The sequence below is a fragment of the Melospiza georgiana genome, chromosome 1 (genome assembly GCF_028018845.1).
Source record: "Melospiza georgiana isolate bMelGeo1 chromosome 1, bMelGeo1.pri, whole genome shotgun sequence".
Lineage (NCBI taxonomy): Eukaryota > Metazoa > Chordata > Aves > Passeriformes > Passerellidae > Melospiza > Melospiza georgiana.
The window spans coordinates 88,354,596-88,381,934 of record NC_080430.1 but is presented as its reverse complement, the minus strand read 5'-3'; the positions used below and the strand labels follow the sequence as shown (position 1 = coordinate 88,381,934).

The window sequence follows — 27,339 nt, the reverse complement described above, 5'->3', positions numbered from 1 at the left end:
TTCTCCAGGCTCTCCCCAGTCTCCTTGCAGAGTTTTGATGAAGGCAGCTTGAAAAACTTAGGATTTCTCTCTAGCTTGTAGCCCAGAAACACAAGTTTCTCACTACTTGCTTCCAAAAAAATTCCAAAGGTAGAGCTAAAAGAAAAATCAAAGGCTGTCCTAAAGGAACAAAAAATACCCCAAAAAACAAACAACCCCAACCAAACCAAACAAAAATCCACACCAACAAATAAGCATGAGCACAGAAACACATTCTGCTTTGCTCAGTATCAAAGGAAATTTTGAAAAGGTAAGATACGCTTCAAATAATTTTAATTCAGGATTAATTTAACCAGTAATGAACCCGAATATAGAACAATGGAAAAAATTATCATCTTGGCACAATTAGGCTACCAAGGCTTTGGTCAACACATAAAATGCACATAGAAGCTAACTCATGAGATCTAGTAGATGATCTTTAAGTCCCTTCCAACACCAACCACTCTATGATTCTGTGACCAGGCCTACAAGGCACATTCAGTGAAATAAGACCACCATTACCCATTTCACAATATTATTTAAAATTGCATACTACAGCTGATGTCACAAACTTTCCTTTCAAGGTTGTTTTCCACCCTCTCTCCTGAAAACCTCTGACCTCTTTTACCTCGTGCACAGCTGCATCCCTGAACTACAACTGAACAAAGAAAAACTGAAAAATGTCCCATCAAGGAAAGATATAAGTCACAGTGGATGTAATTTTATTTTCTCTTGCCATTGCTTGCCATTTTCTTCAATTTATGAGTTCAATTCCACTTTTATAGCTTAGATGGCACAATTCATAGCCAAATTCCTAAATCCTTGCAAAATAAACAAATACTTTGGTACACTTCTTTTGCTTCTTCCTTTCTTCTATCCTAGCTGCCAAAACGGATTCAACTAGTCCTTTAGGTGAAAGCTAAAAGTGGTAATAATTCAAATTCAACATTTATAAGTCTGTATAAAGATATGGCAATACACTTTCCTCCTCCATTAAAAATAAAACCAAAAAACCACCTATTAACCCCACTACCTATTTCTATTCCACTGCAGCTGGTAGAATTATCTGAAGATGAAATTAGATAAAATTATATGGATAACAATGTACTTACAAAGCCTCAAAATTTGACCTTTTGCATACAGAAAGACTAAGGTGACTAATTACAAAGGTCAAAAGAAAAATGATCCTGGTATTTCTGCTCTAGATAAAGAAAACAGTTCAGACAAAAAGGTGAGGAAATGTCAAATACCGTGAAGTACATGCACTCACTATGCCTTCATAGCTGTCTTTTATCTTTAGGTTCCTGTTACGTTTTTATTCCTCAATTATGATCAGCAACAGCTTTTATGATCAGCAACCTAAATAATACCTAGGCAATACCTCCAGACATAACTGCTGCAGTTGGTTTATATAGGACACATCAAAGCAGAGCAAGACAGCAGAACATTGCATAAGATACTGGCAAGGCTTTGCAAAGACTTCAAGAGTCACAACTCTCTGATCATTGAACAGCATTGCTGTTTTTACATTTCTAAGAACAGAGAGGTAAAGAAACAGAATAATGATGCAGGTAGATTTTTGGAGCAATATATACTGAAACATATACAGAAAGAGAGAAGAAATGTTATTTTCAGAGCTTGGAAGTGCATACTGGTTAACAGTTGAAGGCCACTGTTATTGACCCTTCAAAGGGAAATGGCATCCTACCAAGCAGCTGTCTTTTCCCTCTGCCCCCCACCATTGCATCCTCTGTGTAAAAAAGCCTTTCCTGTTCTCAGAAGATCATGTTTACAAACACTGGGAGCACACTGGAGAGGTGAACTCTCTAAGGCATGTACACTCCAGTGCATAAGACACTACCATAGAGATCCAGAGAAATGCATTCACACCCTGGTCTGGCATTGCATTTCCTCAGGTAGCTCATGAAAGATAAACACACAGCGGAAAAAAACAAAGTAAAATAATTAGGCTAATAGGCTAAGTCATGCTGTGATTTCATTTGCCATGCAGCTATAATCTATTTAAATTTCAGTGCTTTCTTGATTCCTCCTGAAGTTCAAATAGGAAAATCTCCTATTGCCTTTACAGCAAAGTGCACTCCTGTTAACTAGGCTCTGCATGTATATATACCAAGCATAAGACGTTTCCTTTCAGCGAGATGTGCAGTCAGAAAAGAGTATCCCTACTAGAAAACCTGACACACACCTACAGAGATGTTTTAATTCATAAAAAAAAAGATGACATCAACTTGAAACAGTAATTGGACCTGGACCTGGGATACTCCTCAAGCTGTAGATTTTAAATTTTTCTGTTATTATTACTTATTTGGTCAATCCCTATCTATACATCAATGCAGTCCTTTTTTTATGGTATGGCTTTAAAAAAATATTTTTCTTAACCTATTTTATGTATCTTTCTTTACTGCATTCCTTATGGGAGCTTCCAAGATATTCTTACAAAGAGCAAGATTGCAAATTTCACACTATTAGGGTTCTCCTTTAGAATCTGCTGAACTTAAAGCTTCAAATCCTACCTGCGCAGGAGAAATAATGTGTTCTCCTGCTCCAAACTTAACATAGCAGGTGAGATTTTTATATGATATTGTTGTCAAAGACTAATAAAGAACTGATGCTATGAACAGACACCATCTTGGCTACCTTACCAAGCCATTTCATTTCATAGATAAATCTTTCCAAAACCTCTTCTTTTTTATATCCCATTTTCATTTTCACCCGTACCAACCAAACTGTGAAAAGTTATTATCTCCCTCATAACTGATCATATGCCATTCAATGTCAAAGCACACACAAATGCTGGGTGGCTCTGCTCATATGTATATGCCTATGTCTATGTGTATGTACATGTATTAAAGAGATTCACATCCGCATGTTTATCCTGGAGATGTTTTCTTTGTCAAATTTCATGCCTCAGTTGTTTTAAATATCCAAAACTAGGAACCAGAGATAAACATAATGGAAAAAAAAAAACCCCAATGTGTTTCTTTCTATTACAGCAATAAAAGAGAAATTAACTTCTTCTCTCATCTGGGCCTTTAGTAATGTATACCACAACCTGAGTCTTACATCAAATGATGATGTTGAGTCTCCCCACTTTGCTGTTTAATATCTATATACCACTCATCATATTTGACACAGACAGCAACTCTAAGAGATCCTAAATAAAATAAAATAAACCCCACCCACCACTGTATCTTTGATCTATACCCATTAAATATTTATACAATCAAATATTTTCTTCTTATAGTGTTGTGGAAAGTCACCAGAACTTGAAACATCATGACAAAACTAGAATTTTTCCATTGTAACTGCTAGAGAAAAACAAAAGATTAGTTATGGTTTGGGATGTCTGAAAACATGGAAAATCATGATAATAAAAAAAAAACAAGTCTCAGCTGTATCTTGGGCAAACCAACCCTGCAGTCCTGGCTCTACATAAAGCAATTTGAACAATCAGTTAATGAGGACTAATAAGCAAACTAAGGTCTGTGCTGTTGGTTAGAAACTCATCAGGAATCCAAAGCTGAGCCGAAAAAATGCTTAGCATCAGAGGCTCAGCTGTATTCATTGTTTTCTGGTAAAACCAAAATAGCATCACAATTTCTGCCTGCATCTTGGCAATCCTCAAACATCAGAAACATGCATTTTCTAACAAACAGGACCTTACAACTTCTCAGCACAGCTTTCCTTTATTTAGACAACTATTTGCTTGTTTTTTTCTAGGCCCATAAAGAGTGTTAAGGACCTTGAGCCCAGGGCGCACCATGCAATGGAGCTGTGTCCAGCTAGCCTAGGAATTTGTGGGAAACTTTGGAATTCCCTGTGCTACTCTTTGCTCAGAGGAACAGTACTAACAGGCTTCCAGGCAGGACCCTGAAAAAAGCCAAGTTCATAGATACATAATTCCCTGTTTCTCTGTTGTTTTTACCTTATCAATTTAGCTCTCTTGAAGGCCAGCTTTCTTCAAATTTAAAAATATGGAAGCCTCAGGTAGACCTGAACAGTTGGTCCTCCTCATATCTTTTTAGCCTCATGGTCTACTAAGATAAAGCTTACTAAGGGCAGCTTTGGTTACTGATGCAGAATGCAGGCTCCACTCTGATCAGTTCTTAAGATGGCAGTCAGTTCTTTCATTTGTTAGGTGTCAAACACAGGAATACTGAAAAGAACCTTCTAACCATGGCCAGGTTATCTCTAGCTGAATGTGTTTAGTATTATAAGATCAATCTTAGCAATTATTTGGTGGTTTTTGATAATATAAAACAAAGCAAAGCTATGGAAATTAAAAGCAGAGTCTAATGAAGAGAGGAAAACACCTAATTCTAGCTATTTACAGCTTCATAAACCTCAGTCTTTGACCTGTGACTAATTCCATAGTGATAGAGCTGTTCACTCAAATGCTGGTAAGAGGTGTCAGTGTAAATCTCCCAGAAGCTCATTTGAACATATTTGCTAAGGTCTGGCTGATACAGCTCTGATGGGACACCCAGAGCAAGAGATGAGTATGGTCTCTGTGCAGTACTGAAGAAAAGGAAATGCACAGCAAAATGTGAAACATTAATTTGAAAAACTGGGAGGAGCACTTGTTTCTGATTTTGATGTACAGAACTCAGAGAAGCTGTGCCATGCTCAAGAGAGCACTGAGAACTTCTGACCAGGCTGCCTTTTACTTTCTGAAACCCAGTCAGGAAGAGACTAAAAGACAGAGAGACAGAAATTTGCCTTTTAATGCTTATTTAGCCAGAAATCACTGCATAAAATAACAACATAAATCTAGCGCAAATCCCATGCCACTCCTTGCATTTTTCCCTGACTCTATCCATGGTGTGGCTGGAAAAAGCTAGCTTTACTTTTAAAAGAAAACAATCAAACAAACAACACAACCCATGGAAGAATGTGTTTAAAAGACTACTGCATAAGAAGCAGCATGCTAGACCACAGACTGAGAGCACTCAGTTTGGGCCAGGGCAGAAAGCCTTAGGAGGTACCTCCAGCACAGCATTAAAACATCATGCTAAACATGACCAAAGTTCCCACAGGGCTTATTGGTGCTCTATGCCATCATGGTAAGAGAAAGAAGTTTTAGCAAAGCAGACCTGCTGCTGGTCAGGACAGGGATATTAAAGTATGCTGCAGTAGGTACAGACCTTTAAATCAACCTTCTTAGCCTTTCTTAGTTAGTAGTTGTTATCAACTTTACTTACTTATTTAGTAACAGGCACATCAGGCTGAGCTTTGCTCTCCATGAAAACTATTTTAACACAAAGCAGATTTGGATCCTTATTTGTTTTGAACCACAGGCAAAAAAACAATACATTTAGTTAGGAAAAAGGCTGCCAAGTGGATGAAAAAGGCCTGCAAGTTTTCCTTTTGGTCGCCCTTAGCATTTACTGTCAACTTTTCCCAGCTCAAAACCCAAAGTCTGCTCTCAATTAGCCTGGCATAGATCAGAACAACTCCATTGACTTCAGACAACTTTTCTGGATATAGAGCATTGTGAGATAGAGCAGAATTTGGCCAATATTGTCTTTTTTTGTTGTTGTTTTACCGGCACCATGAATTTCTCTCTTTTTGGAAGACTTATCGGTTAACACAAAGCAGATGACTGTGGACAACCTGTTTGATGTGGTAAACAAAAGCAAAGCCATTGCCAAAACAGCTGATGAGCTAGAAAGAAAAGAAACATGAATATTGTGGGAAGGAGAATGATGGGAAAGAACTTGAACCTTCTCCTGATTTTGGTACAGAAGTCCAAAAATAACCTAGAATATTTCCCAAAATAAAACTTAGTACAGTGTATGAGTGCAACTTCAATCTCTAACCGTGTTCATCAGAAGCAATTCCACTGGGTCTAATCCACTGTAATACCAGATATAAGACATCTGCAGCCACACACAAAGTTTAGAGCTTTCAGCAGGAACAACACAGTAAGATTATCATTAGTACTGTTACAATTCCTACTGGGAAAGAAAATGTAGTGAAGGAATTGAGACTGAAATCCATTCTGTAACTATTTTTTGGGAAATAGAGCACTGCAAAAACTTACTGCCAAATTTTTTTTCTTTCTCAAGAGGAACCAGGGTTATGAACTAACAAGTCATTAGCAGGAGACAGTTCTTTCATGGCTGAACAGAAGTCACTTTCAATTTACAGAGGTAGTGGGTAATTTTATCAATTTGTATAGATTCCTCTCTACAACATTAACAATGGAAGCAACAGGGTCATAACGAGCATTTCTTCTGACAAAATCAAGTGATGCCTGCATCATATTCTAACATAGGATTTTAAAATTTAAATGCAAACTGCCACAAGATCAATCTATTCAAGTCCTTTAAACCCATAAATATTTTGCATTTAAGATCATATGCTCAAATTTGAAAATCTGATTAGAGAAAACCTCTTTCCATTTTAGTCTAATTCAAATTCTATAAATTTGTAAAAACCTTAAAGGACACATTCAACTTCACTATTTTTCTGCCTAAACATTAATGAGTAGAAGCCATAAGGCTTTTAGGCTTTTCTTTTTTCCTTTCCTTTTTTTTTTTTTTTTTGTCTCAATTTAGCTATCAGGTGTAGAGATACTGTTGCACACATCTGGACTATTTCACTAGAAGTTGAGAGTTACTGGAATAAGATAAAGCAGGAAGGCTGTTTTTCCTCTTCCCACCACAACTACAGATTTGGGCAGATAATGAATCTAAAAATGTGAAGGACAGAATCTGCTTATCTGAAAAGCTTGTTTACCAGAAACATTTTACCAGAAAAATAAGAATTATAGAAGATCCAACAGTTGACTAACTTCTTTTTATGGTAACTTAAACAATTTCACTGAGCAGAGAACTTGCATCCTCAAATCCTGAACATACTTTGTAGTCTCTAATGTCCCATGGGAAAAAAATCTGATTTGCTAGCTACAAATAATTCCCTGCCTTTACTTGTTAAGAGGACTGGATAATGGGGGTGGGGGCTGAGGCAGTATTTTTATTTAACTAATATGCAAAGTAAGGATCAGAATAACACGCATTCATAATTGCATGCCTGTTTCCTTACAGAGCCAGGTGAGCAAGTTGGACATTCCAAATGGAAATGAAGAGAATTTAATTATTGTCTTACAGAAGATAACTGTAACACAAAATTAAAATTCACTGCTTAGAGAAAGATTTCTTTCTTGTATTTAAACTTTAAATAAGGTTTAAAATATGTCACTGTCAAAAAGCGTGTGAAGCAGAACCATATTTTTTTTTTCAAAAAAGTAGCATGATTATTGAAATTATGTTATGTTGGTTAAAAAATATTTCAAAGAGCTTCTGAAACTAATTTGTTGTGGTTTTATTCCCTCTATTCTATTCCCACTAAAAATTAGCTCAAACGCAAATTTATCAGGAGTTACTGAAGCCTGCAAAATAAAGCTAGCAAGCATACACAATAATAGTGAGAAAACATGTTGGTAGAAGTTGTTGTCCTGGATGGGTTCTATTAGTTTAATTAACAATAAGGGAATGAACAATTCCCTTCTGCAGAATGGAAGCATCTCCTCCTTTCCAATCCAAATTCATGAGTTTAACAAAAAAAAAAAATTCATATAAATCATATAACCATAAATATCTGCTCCACATTCATGGTTACAGATTCCCAGTCACATTGTTAAGTCCTGAAGCAGGGCCCAAGGTCATGCACAAGGCATCCCATGCAGAGCAGCTGAAGCTCCCAGCTGTACTCACTCTGAAGATGCTTTAAACTCATCCTCAAATGCACTGTCATCCTTGTTATCAGCCTGAAAGAGCATGGGGCTCTCAGCTGGCAGCCCACTAAAGACCAGGCCATGGAAGGTGATGGAAAACAAGTGTTAATGTGTTGTCAAATGCCAAATGAAAAAAAAAAAGAAAAAAGAAAAGAAGAAGAAAAAAAAAAAAAGAAAATAAGGTGCTATGTATGTGGTATACAACCTTCAACTACTATTTCAGTTATCTGGGGTCTTACATTTCCATATTGCCAGAACCCATTAAACTTTAGTCAACCCAGGTCTCTTTGCAAGAAGGACTGCTTTACATGCAACATAGGATTTTAAGACTCTAAGTTTACATCCCCTGCCAACCAAGAGAAACCTTCAATGAACTTCCCAAAAGTTATAATTAATACAAGATATGCTCTTGTACAGACCATGCTTCAGTTTTTCAAACTGCATCTTCAGCAATGAGATGACAGTGTCCAGTTTTTGCTGTCTGCAGCTTTCATGTATCACCATCTGAGCTAGTCAGCCAGATTCCCTTTAGAATCAACAGCCAGTCTGAGAGCTTGATTCATCTTGGTTGAAATTTCAGGCATGTAGAACACATTAGATAAATGAAGGCCTACCAGTGCTTGCTGCACTGCACTGACATCAAAGAGAGGAGGGCTGATCAGACATGAAACTGTGGTGAATTACTTCCAGCCCTGTTGTGCAGCAGTCAGACACACTGAGGATCTGCAGCTCCTTTTTTTCCTAAGCACACACAGCCTAAGCCAACCATTATAGGACTGGCAAAGACACCATCTTCCACTGACTCCACTGTTGCAAACTGCTGCTCAGCTAGCCATTACTGCCTCTCTTTTGCTAATTATAAAACATTAGATATATTCACTACTCTGCTGTAGCCTCAAAGGCAAATATTTATGCTGGAATGAAGAGGAGGAAAAAAAATAAGAATGAACTGTAACATACCCAGGACAAATAGCTCTGAATTAACGTTACCATGCTCTTGTTACAATCTTCTGTTATGTGAACATAGTGAATATAAAATCTGTCAATGGATGAAATTAGGCTGAGTTAGTTCTCATACCAAATGCTCTATGTCGTGTGGTTTGGGTCTCCTTAGGATGGATGGTGCCAAAGAACTTAGCTATGTAGGTAAGTCACCCACAAATACATTTCCTTTTTGTGCTGCTGTTTTAACTCTGAGTATGCTTTTGTTTTTTTCAGTTTTATTTCAACGAAAAGAGGAAGATAAAGAAAAGCCTATCGTATTAATAAAGTGCAATGAGCAGAAAGCGACGGGAGAAGAAAGGAATATCCCTCAGCTCCTGCCCTTACCTCTCACTGAGCTCCTCCACGCGCTGCCCGTGGCTCAGCACGAAGCTGGACTGCCCACAGGGGCTGGCAGGGGCTGACAAAGTGCTCTTGACGTTGTTGTGTGCCGAGTGCCTGCGGCTCCGCCGGCGCTCCAGCCCCCTGCGCTCGCCCGCACCCAGGCTGGCCCTCCTCCGGTCCTTGCGCCCGCTGGGAGGCGGCTCGGCACCCTCATCTCCGTCCTCATGCCTCAGCGTCACCTGAGAAACAAAGGAACAAGGCCCACACCGTCCCCTCAGCTACCACAGGTCTTCACACCTAGGCTTAGAAATTTCCTGGTCTCAACAAGATTAACTCCAATTAGTGTCACTGTTTCTGCAGCTATCCCTGAAAGTCACTGTGTATCCATTAGTGCAGTGCGGCAGCTCTAACCATGGAATTATATACTGATATCTTGCATGCAACATTACAGGACCTGTAACAACACATTTATGTGCCTCCTAATCTTTTTGTCTTCTTTTTAATGTGGGACCGAATTTTCAAGGAAGCTGAGCAGTCTTGGATAACTAGTTCTCTTTATATCCTTCCAAAATACTTAGGCAAAGACTTGGTTTTAGTGAAGCTAACAGGAAAAAACTCCATGCATTGACTGATTCAACATTTCCTCCTGTTCAGACACGACACTTGTAGTGATTAAGCAGAAGTTACCATCTAGAGTGTGCTGGAATTAGCAGAGGACTAAAGCATGGGTGCAATGCCAAATATCTCAAACTGCTGCACGCCCCAGATGTGCCAATGTGAACTACCTCTAATAGAAACTACCTCTAATAGAAACATGAGGAGGGAGATTCCTGGCTGAAACAACGTAGTATCTAATGACTCTCATCTGAAATGCAGCCTAACATCTAAATAATCATTGGAAGTGAAAGATCCACTCAAATGGGCAGAGGTACAAAAAGGGTGACGTGTGCCATCAGAAGAATGCCTATCTTCTTGTTCCTATTAGTCTTGTTACTCTGGTAATTCTTACCAGAAGTTTTTTTTTTTTTTAAAAAAAGGGGGAAGTGAGATATCTCCGCTTGGTGTGTAAAATCTGTTTCTGTAAGGAAAAACAGATTTTTCAGGTAAAAAACAGGATTGGCAGATAAAAGGAAGACCCTGCAAAGACATGTTTAAATTTAATTTGGTCATCAAGAAAAAGCTGGCACCAACTAGGTCAACTGCCAATTCTGCAAGTAAGTCTTTCAGTAGGTGCAGTATGCACAAAAACCAATCCATCCTTTTAAGATTAATCACTACATTTTAAAAAGGCTGTTATAAGATAATGCCTCCGATAATAGAAAAAGAAAGAACATTACTGAGCCCTCTGCTTCTCTTGCTCTTCCTAGAAATTGCTGTGTATAACGCTTAACTCTTCTAGTTAGTGAAGTGGCATGGGAGTAGAACTGATGGAGAAAATGGAGAATCAAATCTATTAAATCCTTTGCTGGACTTAGGCAGCGATCAAGTAATTTAACTTTGTCATATGAGAACACTAATTCACATTTACATTACAACTTCAGCCTAAACCTCCTACCTTCACCACTTCCCAAAATCTGAAAAAAGGCTAATTATTAAGAAACTGGATTTCCTACCCCTACATATAAATGCTTCAGAAGAAGTTATTTTATACCTAGGTGGTAAATGTGGAGTCACTCATTACTGCAAACTGCATAGGATCTGGTCCAGTGTAAACTCTTAAACACGGATTTGCTGGATATTCAGTTGCAGAACAAGTGGTACTTATGAAATTGAGCTCAGCTGAGCCTTTTTGATGAGCTGAATACTTTTGCACATGGGAAGAACTTCTACTTGCTTCAGCATGTGCAACTAGCAGTTGTAGAGAGGAGGCTAGTAAATGTGCTGGTTTGCCTTGGACTATGCCCCAGCTTTAATACAAAATGCCTTTGCATTAAAGGCAGCTATGTGCCATAGCAGGTTACATATACAAATGTGTACAATACTTACAGCAACCAGATGTTTTTCTTTTAAAATAGGAGAGATAACCAAATTTCACCTAGGTTACATTCCCCCCCTCCTCTCAGCTTTGAAGTTTGCACAAGCTGTAAGATGCATAAAACAGGGCATGTTATGTTACCTCATAAATGTTAAATTGCTCAACTAAGTCCAAGTCTGTTCCTTTCTTGTTCAAGTGTCTCTGTGAAATAGCTTCGATGCCTAGCTCTTCCAGACAGTCCACCACATCGTAGAAAGAGTCTTGATCTGGCAATCCTGACAGCGTCTAAGAATCAAAGGAAAAACATTTAAATCTGTTTGTTTTGAAAAGAATTAAACAAAAGATTTTAAAAGTGGGTGGCAAGTGGTGCTATGTATGATTTCAATAAAGTAAAACCCATGATGTGGGAGTAGAGACACCGATAGAAAATAAAAAACAAGTGGCACAGCTTTTAACAAACAACTCTCTGCACTGTGTAGAAAAATGAATAACTGGCAAAACAAATCAATGTTATTATTTTATACAAAAAAGTATGGAAAATGTAGGTCTTTAAAATACGCAGTTGGATTCTTTCTGGCAGCATTCAAGTGCAGACTTAAAGAACAGAGAATGTTAAACCATCAAACACAGGGATAAAAGCAAAGAGGGAGGAAAAAAAACCCCAAAATGCTTAGCTAAGAAGAGTAAAGCTCAGTTCCTACTGATTCTTTTAGGTTTAGCCTTAAGAAGAAAAAGTCCAATGCACAGCTATGTGATGTCAGGATAGCAGGAAATATCCTGCACCATGTGCCTACTGCCCTCCACACCTGCAGCAACAGTTATCTTCCCTGAGCACAAATTGGTTTGTACAGGATAGTGACTCCTCTGCTCCCTTTCAAATTAAAAAGGCTTATTAAAGTTACACTGACTCCTTAATTCCTATTCCAGCTTGCTACTGATTCCTAGTCACTTTGTGCTGATTTTTCACTGCTCCTTATGCATGATGCAGAAAGACTAGTTTAATCCTGCAGATGTTGAGCAGAAACAACTGTACACACCATGCCACCTATCTGCAGGGCAAGGACATCCCTCCCCACAGGAACCAGACTGTGCAGAGCTGCTGCTGCAAAATACCTGGGAGTGCAGGCTGGAAGCAACACAGTTTTTCTGGATTAGCTCATCAGAGAGGTTTACTCCAAAGTAGTTTCCTCTCTCCCATTCAATTAGCTAAGTAATTTATCTATAGTCCCAGGTGAGGAGATAAAGAGCAAGGCAAAGAAATGCAAAACCCAGGCCCTCTCCAAGGAGAGTTACATCCTCTCATGGCTGGGATGAACTGTGCTTTGTGAATGCTGTTTTTCTGGAGCCCATCTTCTCCAAGGCGGCTCTGAGCAGCAGAGTGCAGAAAACAGGAGCCCCTCTAGGCTGCCTCCCTACACCAAGAACCTTCACATTCAGAAAAATGGATCTGGATTACATGACTAATGAGAGAAATGGGCAGCTGACATAGCTGTCTTGCTAAAGCACATCTTTCCTGTGATGTAAGCCATGAAATATGTGCACCAACAAAGTACATTTTAATTTTTTTTCTAATTAAACACAACAACATTTTCTTCAGTCATTACAGGATTTTTAACTGGTGAAATCCACAACAACAGGAATTCTTAGCACAAAGATCAATTAAGTGTTAAGGTTATATGTTCAGGCTTTAATTAGAAATTTCTCTCTTTCCAAGACAGCATTTTGTTTAGAATCCACTGAAGACTATGAAACTAAAACATCCTGAATAGCACTGAAAACAGGTACCACATTTATTTTTTTCCTTCCTAAACTGACACCTAGCATTGAGTAAAAATCTGAGGATTCAGCAAATGAAGTTCTCATACTGCACATTCAGTGGAACTTTAACTTGGATGTGGAAATATTATCATAGAAAAGTGTTCAACTATGAGGCTTTCAGTTGCTAATGAAAGACATGGTCAGCAACTATTCTGACCAAAATGCCTTCGTGCACAGTAGGATGTGATGTTTATCTGCAAAACGGTGGAGGAACAGTCAGATCTTCTGAGCATTTACTTCCTAAAATAACAGGAAATTATCTTCATGTTGATATGCAGATCACCCACCTTCAAGTACAGCTTTTTTAAAATCCAAACTAAGGCAAGCTGTACACTGGAAAAACAGCAGCATAAGGTAGTATTTATTGGCAACTGCTGCTGTCAGCAGTCTTTTATTGGTTATTATAATTTTAAATCACACAGCAGTGTAAATCCAATTTTCACTGCATGTTGTTGACCAGAACTGGACAATAAAATATTTTTCCTTTGCATGGTTTGTCATTGCACTCACAGATTCACTTTCAGAGCCTAAAGCATATCAAATTCAATTTCTAACTACTCCAAGAAAAATAACAAAGGTTATACTGGAACTATGCATAACCAGAAGTATCTGCACTGGGATCACTCTCATCTAAGAAATTCATTAATACCTAAATCCTCACACATTAAGAGAGGGTTAATAAAATATTGGCATAACTAAATTGGTTAAGCATAAATAAAAGAGAGGGAGAAGATAAAAGGACTAGAGCAATTCTTATGTCTGGGCAGATATGTTTTTTGCTTTGGAGCAGGAAGGAACACAGTCTGTAAATGGATACATGGAGAAAGAAAAAAGAGTACAGACATGCTTCCTTAAGACAAATTCTTCATGAGGACTCTGCCTGCACTGAAAACTTTGACATTTCCTTGTCTAGAGAAGCTGAAACCATCTGAGCCTTCTTTGTATTCTCTTTGGGGTAAAAAAATTACAACTGTTACATGCTGCTTGCTGTTTTCTCTATAATCATGAAAAATATCCCATTAAAAACATCATAAAGCTGCCCATAAGCCAGATCATAATTATAAGTGTGGATTTGTGGGATTCCTCTCTTCCTTGATCTTCATAACTGCCTTGCTTCTTTGACTGTGACATGCTTTTTCTTTTTGAATGTTTTTAAAGAACTACCTCCTCCTAAAAATAGCTTTAAATGTACTGAAAAACTCAGACTAATGGAATCAACTACAGGACAATAAAAGCACCAGCAGGGAAAACCTTTGAGGAAGTCAAACACCAGGTAGGTTACAACTGTGCAAATGATGAAGAGAACTATCTCAGAATGAGGAATCAGTACACAAAACAAGGTGGAAAGCAGAGACATTAATGACTGATCACCTTGGCTTTAATAGCAGATACAGACAGAAGCATATGTAACTGCTGATGCTTTTCAGAAAGAGTACAGCAGTAAAGTAAGGTGGTCTTTTAAACTCAAGAGGAACCTTACTACTGTGGAATCAGGAGCAAAGGTGACTCTAAGCATAAGTACAGTAAGATCAGTAACATCACCAGGAGAGGTTAGTCCTTCTCAGACATATTTGCTGGAAAATATCTGCCATTAAGAAATCATTTATTAAAAAAAAAAAACAACAAACAAAAAAACAAACAAAAATGAATAAAAATCCAACAAAAAAGCAACCCGCAATTCCAATCATGTAGCCAAGAGCCCAATAAACTGGCAGCTTGGTATATAACCCCCATGAACATGAAAATCAGCATTTTCAAGTGAATGCAATGAGTAATAATAATATTTCCTAATACTCTGCTCTATTAAGTATAACCATAAACCACACAATTATTTTGTTTGCCAAGAGTATGTTGGCTTTCTGTGCTCTTAAAAAATTAATCTTTAATTTTAGTACTCCCTCCCCCTACAATTTGTCTGTGACTAGATGCTGATTTTTAAGGAATTTACAATTATAAATTTCTAACTTTCAAGAACTTTTTATTTTCTCCCTCCCAACAGCACAAGCCAATATTTCAGAAAATATTTGACTTTACTGCAAAACTATGACTTACAAATCCAGTCACCAAAAAATATAAGGAAATCAGAAAAAAAATGTAACCTTACTTTTTTAAGCAGAAGCACCCTTACTAGCACTCAGACCTGTTAAATTAATCATATTTATATCACAGCAAAAAAAAAAAAATTAAGCTATTTGAACTAGAGAACTGTGCATGACACAAGCCTTTGTGAGCATGTGATCTTTTCACCAGCACTTGCATTCCTTCTCCCCTTGGATAATCTGTTGAGTTACTTTGTCATGTTTTCCTTTAGCACAGCATTGTCAGCACTGGGAGAGGAGCCATGTCAGACCACAATTCCACACAACATCCACCAAAATAACACCTCTGCTCCCGGCTGCTGCCTCTGGGTGGCTGTAGCACAAGTAACAGGAGTGTGCTGATTGAGTACAGCTTGTCCTGCAGCTTCTCTATGACAGGTCTCTTCCATCACATACTCTCAACAGGGAAGTCCATTACACAACTGAAAACACCAATATTATCTGCACCAGTCATGACAACAAAGTAAACAAACCTTGTTAACCAAGGTCATTGCATAAACCAGTAATTCCGTATCAACTCCATCCTTCTCCTCCAGTATCTCCATGATGTTGGACCACGGCTTGGCTCCTAGAGGAAAAGCAGAAACTTTGGTTATGGTGATCAAAATGGGAAGCTACATAAAAAGCATCTACTTATCCACAAAGTGGCACAAATTGGAATTTGTGACCAGGTGAAAGCTCAAGCAGAAAGATCCAGCTTTGTCTACAGTCTCCCTTGCTCCCCTGAGCGTGAAGTTAATGTAGACAGTGAAAACTACAATCCAGCCTATTGCAGGCATATAAAATAGGGCAGGTGGACTCTCTACAAAGGCACCAGCTTCTCTCCCTTGATGATGAAGGGAGCACAGCACACTGTGCTTTGCTAGCACAGAGTGACTGACACCAAAATTCTGAAAATCGGGTGACATGAATTTTACCCAGTCTATCATAGGTTCACATAGGCTTTGATAAATCTTCAGTAGAGACCTACGTGCTGTGCTTTCAGTGTACCTGCTGCTCCTATTTCTAGTGCTATTGCCGAGTTGTGCTGCGTTAAGGTAAGGCAGGTTAACAAAACATTGTGGCAGAGAAACAGTTTTCTCAAATTACAGGCTATATGTCTTGGACAAAAGAAACGATCAATGAGGGAAAAGATTTTTGCTGTGGCTCATTCCCAAAATACTTTAACAGGAAACCCACCTACAGAACTTTCAGATATGATTTTCTCATTTTTCACTAAGAAAGGTCAAAATTTTTGCTTTTAGTTACTAGCTTGATTTGCATGTTGATTTGCATTTACATATTTCTCTGATCTAAACCCAAATGGTTTAGTGAGTTATTGTGCTAAAAACATCAGGCAAGCAATACACTACCCAGACTCAGCCTCTTGTGTGGAAGGTGCTTGTAAAACTTGACTGAATGGCAAGATGGCTGTATGTACCAAATTTTATCTAGGAAAACTGAAATAAATAACAAAAGACTGCAATCCAGTGTTTTGTTCAGAGTAAAGTTAAAGGTGAGGAGGACTTATAAATCCAGTCACCAAAAGCAGAGAGCTAACCTTAGCCCCGAGTTACACTCAGTTCAACTACACAACATAACTGTGATGGTCTTTCAGTTTCAGAGGGAAACATGCAGAGTATTCCAACAGCCCACATCCCCTGAACACTATATAGCTGATGAGAGTTTGAGTATAATCAGGCAGAAAAATGCAAACGTGCCATCACAGCCACATGTTGCTGACTGATCAGTCACCCCAAGGTCTAAACTCTGTATTACCCTGTAACAGCCCTTGCTTATTAAAGATGGTATCCGATAGGCACCCTGCTACACAGACATAAAATCTCTGCTAACCAAGGATCTGCATTTTCAAGGCAATGGCAATGCACTGCGTGGAAAAACCTGTCTAAAAGTGAATGTGCAGACAGCAGTATTTCTCCTTTTTTTCTCCCCCCTCAGACAGTCTCTGATCTTTACCAGTCAGGGCTTTTTTATCTAAAGCAAAATCAAAGGAGGAAGGGGATTCACTCTCAGATCTCCAGATGTATCTATATGCATTCCTAATTAAATACTAATTCAAATACATGTCTGTAATGAAAATACACTAGACACCTCTTTACCAGATTCTCTATATTGCCAGGCATTTTGTGTAGTATATGTTCAAAAGTCATGTGGAACAAATTCACTCAGCTTGCAAATGATTTATGATCAGCAGGAATGATATTCTCACTACAAAAATGTTTTCCTGTGGTTTTCAGTGAAAAAAAATGAAAAATGGAAGGAAATAGGAAAGAGAAACAAAATGGGGAAACCATGCAAGTCTGACTCACAATAATGCCATTTGGAAAAACAGTGAGTTGATAACAACATAAAAACATAATTATTTAATCCAGTGAGTTATTCAGTGAGAGTTCTTTGTTATTGCAGGCAGGTTCTACTCTTATTGGAACAATCCTGGGTTTTTTTTTGGGCAGCATCCATGTATCATAAAATAATAATTTCATGGTCACCTTGCTGTTTTCCTGCAAGGATGATACGTAATATTTTTCAAGCAATGCTCCTATTTTATTTCAGAATACAATTTTTAAATATATTGTCAATTGGACACACCTGCTAGTAACGCAGCCCTGTAACAGCTCATCTATCTTTCAAAAGCTTTCTTTATGCTTCTGCAACTAAACTTCCAAAACCTAGGCTTAAATTCCAAATTCTTCATCTATTCCCTAACTACAGTCAAGAGGAGGCAATACTATCAATAACTTTGACAGAGCTATTCCAATTTGTACCAGGTTAAACCTTTCCTTCAAATGTTATTTCCTCCATTTTGATCTCAGTCTGAACAGCCAAGAAGTGAACGTGGAAATAGCTGTGAGGCCATCTACTACCCACCCAGAACAAGGCAGTTCTGCTATGGAAGCTGCACCATGAGCTTCCTGCCTTGCTGTCCTTGGGTTAATATTCTTCCACATATATAATTAGAATCTGTAGTTTCCAACCTATGATCCATACAGCATGGGACATACACAGATCCAGCTCAGCTCCCCCTTTCAGAGCTCCCCCTTCCAGAGCCTGTGCAGTCCAGCACGCTTAAAGTGAAAAGAGATCTGTTCAGATTAGGATCATAATGAGGAAAACTGCATTTGAAAATAAAGGTTTCATCTTGTACACATTGGAGTAGCTCTGCCAAAGTCATTGATAGTACTCCCTCCTCTTGATTCTAGTTAGGGAACAGGTGAATGTCTTCCTTCACTAGATCCTGATGTAGAAAAATGATGATCTAGAAGATTGATGATACAGAATCCAGTGATTTTTCTGGGAGCAGATGGGTAAGACTTTGTGGCAAAATCAATGAGAGTGATGAAACAGGCTCAGTGAAGTGAAGCACCAGAGATTGAGTTTTGTGTGTTTTCCTGCCTCCTAATGGGTAAAATGAGAACTGCTTGACTGCCCAATAGGGGCTTGTCACTTGGAAGAGCTCTTTGTCACAGCTATTCTGACAGGGAGGCTGCAGTCTCAACTCTGATGCTACTTGCAGGGTTATGAGTAACCATGTATGGTGTATAGACAAAGAACAATGAGTCTGCAACAATTAAGCAAATATTAAATTAATTCAGTATATTTTCAGAATGACATTGCCCATTGTTTTAAGTCCCAGTCTTTTCTCAGTTTCCTCTTTGAATGCTTTTACATTTATTTGAATGTTTTTGTTCATGTCATACACAAAACCTTGACACCAGAACTACAAAACAGGTGCACAGTTTGTATAAAGCAGGAAATATCGTGCACGAGGGCAGAATCATGCATGAGAACTGCCACCAGCTTAGAGAGTGTCTGTCTCCAGCAGCTATAGGCTGGAAAGGTAGTGATACTTTTGTAAAGAACTCGACATCTTGTACTTCTGACTATTTATATTTGAATGAACTTATATCTTTCCATCGTACCTACAGTGTGTGAGTTAATTTAGTGGAATCTAACTATGAATGAAATTGCAGGAAAAGCAAAGAACAGATAATGAGGGCCATTTGGCTCTAATCTCTATGCTAAAATATGATTGTGATAAAGAAGCCCTAGACAGCAGAGTACAATACCAGCTCCACTTCCCAGAGCCTTTGCAATCTTATGCTTAAACTGAAAAGAGACCAAATTCCTCTGGAGTTCTGAAACAAAAAGCATGGGAGAAGGGAGGAGCTAAATGGAATTGCAAGGAGAAGCTAATTCCTATATGACAAGGGCCATGCAGTTACTCATTCATGGTCTGCTTGTACCTCAGAGTAAAGGCAGTACTTCCATGGATCTCTGCACTCCAGTTTGCATATGGATGTATTCACACAGAGAAATCACAGCTGGGACCATTTTGAAACCAGGCTGAGTTAATATGGGGTTCTAGAAGTTAATCATGTGTGCTACACATGTTGAAGAATTATGTCATATCTCATCACCTTGTATGTACATGAAACATCAAACTTTTATCAAAGCAGTGCTGAACTTAATTACATACCTCCAAGATTTATGACAATGGTTCAAGAAAAGGAATATTGCTCTTCTCTCTTTTTCTGCTTTGTTTCATCAGTCATTAAAAGCAGGTACTTCTCATTTTTAGGCCACAAATTTAAAATTATAAATTAAAACACAGCATATGCACATCTGAAAGTGAAGGGCTTTGACATTGTATCCCACAGCATTCTTCTGGAGAAACTGGCTGCTCATGCACTGTTCACTGGGTAGAAAACTGACTGGATGGTTGGCCTAGAGAGCAGTAGTGCCTGGAGTTCAGTTCAGCTGGCCGATGAGCACTCTTAGGGTCCCCTAGGCTTCAATGTTGGGGCCACTCCTGTTTAATATTGTTATCAATGACCTGGATGAGGGGACTGAGGGCACCCTCAAGTCAGTTTGCAGGTGACTCCCAAGTTAGATGGGAGTGTTGATCTGCTGGAAGGGCAACAAATCTCTTCAGGGGAATCTGGACAGGGAGGATCAATGGGACAAAGCCAGTTGTATGACAATCAGCAAGGTCCTGGTACTTGGGTCACAACAGCCCCATGCAGCGCTGGGGCAGAGCAGCTGGAAAGCAGCCTGTCAGAAAAGGACCTGGGAGTGCTGGTCCACAGCAGCTGAACATGAGCCAGTATGTGCCATGTGGCCAAGAAGGCCAATGGCATCCTAGCCTGTATCAGGAACAGTGTGGACAGCAGCAGCAGGGAAGTTATTGTTTCTTTGTACTTGGCACTGGTGAGGCCTCCTCTTGAATCCTGTGTTTGGTTTTGGGCCCCTCACTTCAAGGAGGACATTGAGGTGCTGAAGAGTGTCCAGAGAAAGGCAACGAAGATGGTGCAGGGAGCTGGAGCACAAGCCTTATGAGAAGTGACTGAAGGAGCTGGGGTTCTTTAGCATGGAGAAAAGGAGGCACAGGGGAGCCTTACTTCTCCCTACAACTCCTGAAAGGAAGCTGTAGCCAGGTGGGGGTTGTCCTCTTTTCCTGGCTAGCAAATGACAGGATGAGAGGAAATTACTCCAGGTTGCATCAAGGAAGGTTTGGGTCAGATATTAGGAAGAATTTTTTTCACCTAAAGGGTTATCAGGTTCTGGAACAGGCTACCCAGGGACATGGTGGAGTCACCATCTCCAGAGGTATTTAAAAGACATGCAGATGCAGCACTGAGGGACATGGTTTAGTGATGAACTCGGCAGTGCTGTGTTAATGGTTTGACTCAGTGGTCTTAAAACTCTTTTCCAACCAAAATGACTCTGTGATTCTATTATATTGATGACCTAAAAAGGGAACTAAATATAAAACCAGAAAGAAAAATCTCTTAAGGAGCTAAGAACAATTGCTTAATGAAAATAATTTTAAAAAATAGGAAAAAGGAAAAACTGGGTATTTGGGTTAAGGTATTTGCAAGAGTTCATAAAATAATCCACTAAAGCACAGGTATGAGAATTCCTGTAAAACCTCTCATTATGCTCTTAACATATGCTCATCTAACTACATGCATCAGTTTTTTCAAGTCTCGTGTTGTTACTTAAGTTGTTTTATTACTTTGGAGCATTTAAATGATTGCCTAAGACTGCTTTACAGACAGAGAAGGGAATAGTTTGTTTCTCCTTTTTTTTTTATAATGAATTTACTAGCATGTTAGGAGATATAGGGCATTTTGAACTCATTGAGAATATCAGTGGGCTCAAAAAGCTGATGAAATATTAAGAATGACTGACAAAAGGAGTCACAGTGCTCACAGGTACATGAATATTATAATCATATTTATGCTTATGGCATTGTAAGGTTTATTGCTTTTAATTTAAAACAGAAAGCCAACTGGCAGAATTTGCTGTTTGGAATTGCCCCTGCCTGCTTCCTTGCTATAAAAGATAATTTGGGTTTTTTCTTTTCAACCCATTCTGATAACTGAAAGCAAAATCTGGCATCTTTTTCCTATTTCTGGCACCACCTTTCTCCCCAGCCCCCAACATTTTCTTGTTTCACTTTTACCATATCAAGTCTCTCAGACAAGCTGAGTATGGAGGCAGTTGCTCCACAGAGGGAAGCTCGCTTTCAACCTCCATGTTTGAGACCACAACAATGGATCTCCTAACCTCAAAAACTCTCCTTGAGGCAAAGGAATGTTTTGCATCAAGAGAGAATGCCCCAGGAGCTTAGTGATGGCTTTGTGGGAAGAACAAGAAAGAACCATTTTTGTTCTATTTATTTGTAAAAAATACAGTATACATATTCAAATATTTTTCATGAGCCTGAAGGGTTACAGATTTCATAGTATAATATCTGCTCAAGGGCTTTATTTTAATGTAATGACAGATGGTTTTGCTTTTAGTATAAAGCCTGTACTATTACTGACCTCGTCTTTTTCTTCAAAGGGATTACACTGATTAGATATCATTTTCTCTTCTAAATCAGACTGCTGCTTCCCAGAAGGAAGTGGAAAGATGGTCTTGCCCAAAGGAGTCTCTGAGTCGGAAGATATGGGGGTGGGTTTACTTAGCATGCGGGTGCAGGGAAAGGGCAATGACTGGCACCCCAGGAGGTAATGGAGTTCTTCAGTTTTCACTCTTCACTTTCCCATTACAATTAATTCTTCAAACAACCTTAGATTATATGAATACTTAAAAAATGCTTTTAAGAAATAAAAGGTATGTTGGACAAAGCAGGCATCAATGGCAGCAACTCTAGGACAACTGAAAGCAGTGATGAAATGCTACCTTGATCTCAGCAGTGCAGGGATGTTGCAACCTCCTGGTAAGGCTACTCACCTCTCTTTTCATCCACAGTGGATACTGCCTGGATCAAAAGTGGGGCGTTGGACTCTGTGTACTCCACAAACACCAGTAGCAGCTTCAGTGCTGTCTTTACCACCAGGCGAAACTGGAAGAAAAGAGTGTGACTTGTCATTCTCCAAACTGCAGCATTCCCAGCTGTGGGAAGTGACACTGGGCAAGAGCAAGCCCAGCAGTCCACATCTCGTAGTAACACACAAACAGAAGAGATTAAACTGTGACAGCACTGAAAAAATGGAAGGTAAACAGCTGGCTGAGAATTTAATTCACTGGACAGTGCTCTCCTAGAGAATCCCCAGCAGATAACAAATGCAAATGAAGTCTTAATACTGCCACAAGTAACAAAAGGGTGAACACGCCACCTCTGCATATCCCCAACATTGCTGCCCAAAGCTTGATGTATACAGAACTTATTGAGCTAACAAAGCATATATTTCTTTATTTTTCAACACATTTATTTCCTCCTTCTCCTCTGAGACTTTAATCCTGCCAAAATGCTGTATGATGGGATGATTTCCTCCTTATGCTTTCTTCTCATAATGCTACTGTTTAACACCTCAATTATTAAATAGATTGATATTCACTATTCAACACAACTTGGGAGGAAGTGTGTTTAATGTCCAACTATCCCATCCTGTCACAAAATGTGTGATTTACTGGAACTGAGCATTCTACCTGCAAGTTTTCAAACTCAGGTTTTTGTACATCCTTCGGAGTGAGTGTTCATCAAAGACTCGGCATTGGAAAAATTCAATAGTCAAACTCTATCAGTTTCACTTCAGAGCTCCCACTTCCAGGGAGGATCACTTGACTAAAAGAGCTGAGTAAGAATTTTTAGGGATAAGCAAGAATGATGACTTGGCATGATCAGGTATGCGAAAAAACAACTCTTTACTTGAGGGGAGGATGTTTTAATAGGCAGGGCTCTGCATACTAAGAGGGCTTTTACTGCAGGAAATTATACTGGTTCAAATTTGCTATTCTTTCAATCTCAATAATGGATTACCATACAGTTTCTCTCAATATTGACTAATTCCCATTTCCAAATTTTTTGTCAAGTCCTCTTAACACAAATCCTAAGAAGCAAAAAAATCATTATTAATAATTTCACAGATGTACACATGGTCACAAGACAGTGACTGTGTCTTCTAAAAAAGACTGCAAGTGCAACAGCTGTGCTCACACAGTCACTCATGGAGATATACTAGAGCTCACTTGAAGGTAATGAGCAAAAATGCAGCTTTGCTGCTGTTAACACACTGTTCAGTGTCAACAGTGATCCCAGCTACTTGCCTAGTTTCTTGGGGTTTACCCACTCATCTAGAATTGAGCTTAATGCCCCCAATGGCACTACTAGCAATGCAAAATGTTCTGCTGTTGAATCTAGGCTTTTTCCAGGCTTTATGTGTTGTCAAATGGTTGAATTTTAGGGCTGACAGCCAGGAAATCCCAGTGACAAACCTGACCAGGTCCCTTAAGAGCCTTGGTTAGTCTAATTAGCAGTTGTACTGCTGCAGTGATACTTCATAGATACATGAGGTAGTCAAGGGAAATTGAAACCTGATAACACAACAAATCACTTCCCCACATTTGCACTGTACATCCATGTATTTGCCTGTCAGGCCAATACCATGGAGTTGCTGGTCTGCAGTGACATTTCTCTTAGGAATCAAGTTCAATTGTTTAAGAAACATACTGAAAGAATTTCCAAAAAGTCAGCACTTTTTTGTGAAGTTACTTTGTAAATAGGAGTTATACCAGATTACTATAAACTATTCTAGCATTAACATACTTCCCAGACAACCATTTACATACTACCTACTAATCTGATTAAGGTTTTTTATCCTTGAAAGGAGAGTTTGTATATTAATTTTGATGGTTCTTAAAGCCTCAAGCCTCAGCCATGTGGTGACAACAGGATGAATTCTCACAAAAGTGATGCATGGCAAAGTTTCCATATGTCTCCATTTGAAAGCAATCAGTGGGGGACACACCAGGCTTTAGTCTATTTTCGCAAATCTTCTTCCAGGAAGAAGAACCTTTGGCAGTACCTTTGCTCAGATTGTTGCCTGCAGGCCATGGCAGCTGCTGCAATGAGGAGCTGGTCCCTCTGCACCTGCCACGCTGCAAACCCTGAGCAGCCTCAGGGCAGCCCACTGCACTTGCACCAGACCAAGGCTCAAGCTGGCTGATTTCAGGTGCTATCTGCCGGTATCAGCTTCCTGTGCTTAACAAGCTAACAGATGGTTTGTAAGGAATAAATGACAGTCAGAAGCAGTCCTGGAGAAAAGGAGCGATTTGGAAAGCTACGTTTTGCTTACCATTTAGGTCCTAGAAGGACACTCTAAGTTCAGATTGTAAAACTGCAAATTTTCAGGCCTTATTCAGCTCCTCACAAAAGATTTAATCAGCCCTAGAAGTGGATGTGCTTTCCACTGAAGGTGCATACCATGGCTGCTTTCTTCTTGCACCACCACAAACACTAGCTTTGAGAAAACCTGCGTTTAAAACGATGCTGTTTCCTGCTTAACAGAAAATCGCATTTGGGAGCCCTGTGGGCACTTTAAAGCCTGCCTGCTGCTCTGGACACTTGGGCAAGGACAAAAGCAAAACACTGGAGTCCTAGATTAAGCTGCACAATGCCTATGCTGAGGACTTACCTAGCTACCCATGACCCACACAGTCTTTGTGCTCATCCTGCAGTGCTTTTCTAAACTCCATTAACAGTGCCTCTTGACAGGAGCAGGCAGTCATTGAGCAGCTGCACTGCCCCAGGAAACTGAATTTTCAGCCAGCCAAAGCCCCTCTGAGACATCTGATAGCCTGTCACACCCAGACACAAAAACAGTCCAGAGCCTGACATACTCACACTTAAAGCAGCTCTTATTATCCACTGTGGCACCAAGCAGTCTCTGAAAGGTTTGTTCAGGGATACCTGGTGGCAGGACCCATGTGAAGCACAAGGAATTTTTTTAAGGTGGCCTCCCATATTCTGTCCAATCTGTTAAATGTTCCCTTTGTGACCACCTGTGGGACTGAAGTTCCCATTTGTGAGTAACTATTTGATTGCCAAAGATCCTCACAGCTTCCTGTGTGAGTTCTAAAATGTGTTTGCAGGACATACCTTTTCAATTAATTATATAGCTAGATTGCAAATAAAATAACAATCTCAAAATTGGAAGATTGCTATAAAGGAAAAAAGCAGCAGCTGTTCACTGATTTTCTTGCTTCCTTTTGCGAAGTCATGGGACTTTTTGCCAGTCACCATAATTTCATTTCACATGATTTACCCAGGTGGCACAGCAATGGGAGCAATAGAAACACATGTCATATTTCATTCACAAGCAGGTGAATCACTAATAATCTGAATCGCTGTTAAAAACTAAATGAAAACTTTTAAGACTGCTTGTGGGATTTTTTCCTGGTACTCATTTACTATTGAAGAGGGGAACAACTGCTTTCTGAATCTGCTTCAATAGTCACAGCTTTGTTAAAACCCATGGGCCAATCACACTTCTACTTCAAATAGGACTAGAAAGGCAACAAAGAAATAGATATGCTAGTTCAAAATAAGTCCTGTTACTCTCACTCTGCAAACATTGGTTGTTCTAACTAAATCCAAAATTCCATTTAAATATTTCTGCTTAGTTAAAAAGGAAGGCTCACTGAGACAATATGCATACTTGCGGGCTTGGTAAAATAATTTTTTAACAGTTCTGAGATTAAATCAGGATTCTTGAATATCCAAACAGTGAAGCATCAGAACTTCTATTAAGAGAGAAAATAAAGTTCATGTTGTATTTTTGTGTCATGTGCAAGCCAATTTATAGAGAGGAAATGATGCTAGCATCTTCTGGCTAAAGATAAGAACAAGCCAGCAACGCAAAAGGAAGAAGAAAAATTATAAACCTTTTCCCTCTGACTCGCTTTACCTTATACAGTGCAGTTTGGCAATCCCTTTCTCTTTTATCTTTTTATATTTAGACAGTTACAGACTCAGACAGGGATACTACACAACAGGCTGCAAAACTCATGTCTCATGGAAGGGCTTATCACAGTTGTTAATCACTTGTCTGGAAAGGCTTTAACCTTTACAAGGAATGTTGTCACAAAGTTCATTGACTTAGAGACCAAAGCAATATTTGTAGAGTTCAGATTGAAACATTCCGGATTCAATTATTTTTCCTTTTAAAAAGGAAGAAAGTAAAAAGGAAATTGAATAAAAATATTTTACTTGGGGACATGTAGCTACTTCGGATTTACGCTATTCAAATTTAAAGGAGAAATAGGCATTGAATTTTTAAATAAATATTTACTACGGTCAAATCCTCTGAAACCTAATCCAAGTGCATACTTGGATTTACTGTAGGTCAGCTACTCATCCTTTTTGTAGGATACAGCCAGGCAGAGCTGCAGCTAAAGAAACACCCAGTACAACCAGTACAGCCTGGCTGGGAGAGGTGCACTGGGAAGCTGGAACCCCTCTCTCTCGTGGGGTGCAAAGATGCCCCCAACTTCAGGTCTAGTGCTGCAGGAAGAGCCCATTGGCATCCCACCATCATCTGCAATTCGACTCCATTTCATGTTTTGCAAGGAAATAAAATCACTTCTGTTCACAAAAGGAGGAAAGATCTTCCTGGAATTGAAGGTTTTATATATATATCTATAAAATAAATACATTATATATAAATATATATACATAGTGTATCTATATAAAGCCACTCTTTATTATAATAAGCAAAAATATGTAAAATAAATATTAATATAATATGGTAATATTGTGATAATATATTGTTTTCCTTTGTAATAATCAAAAAAAGGAAATATAAATAGTGAGCTTGAGAGAATCTCAGAGTAATAATTTAAGTTGGAATGGCCCTGGTAAGATTTTCCTTTTTATCTTAGGTGGAAAAATCCAGTTCCTTTCCTCATATAGCACGACGTGGTCTGCCCCATCTGACCATCATGGTGAGCCTCACTGCACTTGCTCAGTAGATAAATATCTATCTCATACTGAGGAGCCCAACACTGGACTCCTGAACTCCTGATGCTGCCTTATCAGCACCAAAGAGGGAGAG

At 39.0% G+C, this 27,339-nt stretch overlaps 1 protein-coding gene across 3 annotated transcripts in view; it reads right to left on the bottom strand.

Moving 5' to 3' along the window:
- Positions 1-27,339, bottom strand: part of FHOD3 (formin homology 2 domain containing 3) — a 372,998-nt gene that overhangs the window by 100,010 nt on the left and 245,649 nt on the right. For all 3 annotated transcript variants that reach the window (XM_058026115.1, XM_058026125.1, XM_058026134.1), the window contains exons 7-10: positions 22,238-22,349; positions 15,469-15,563; positions 11,220-11,363; positions 9,107-9,342 (exon numbers count right to left, since the gene is read on the bottom strand). In XM_058026115.1, the coding sequence (XP_057882098.1) occupies positions 9,107-9,342; positions 11,220-11,363; positions 15,469-15,563; positions 22,238-22,349 (587 nt within the window). The remainder of the gene's footprint in view (positions 1-9,106; positions 9,343-11,219; positions 11,364-15,468; positions 15,564-22,237; positions 22,350-27,339) is intronic.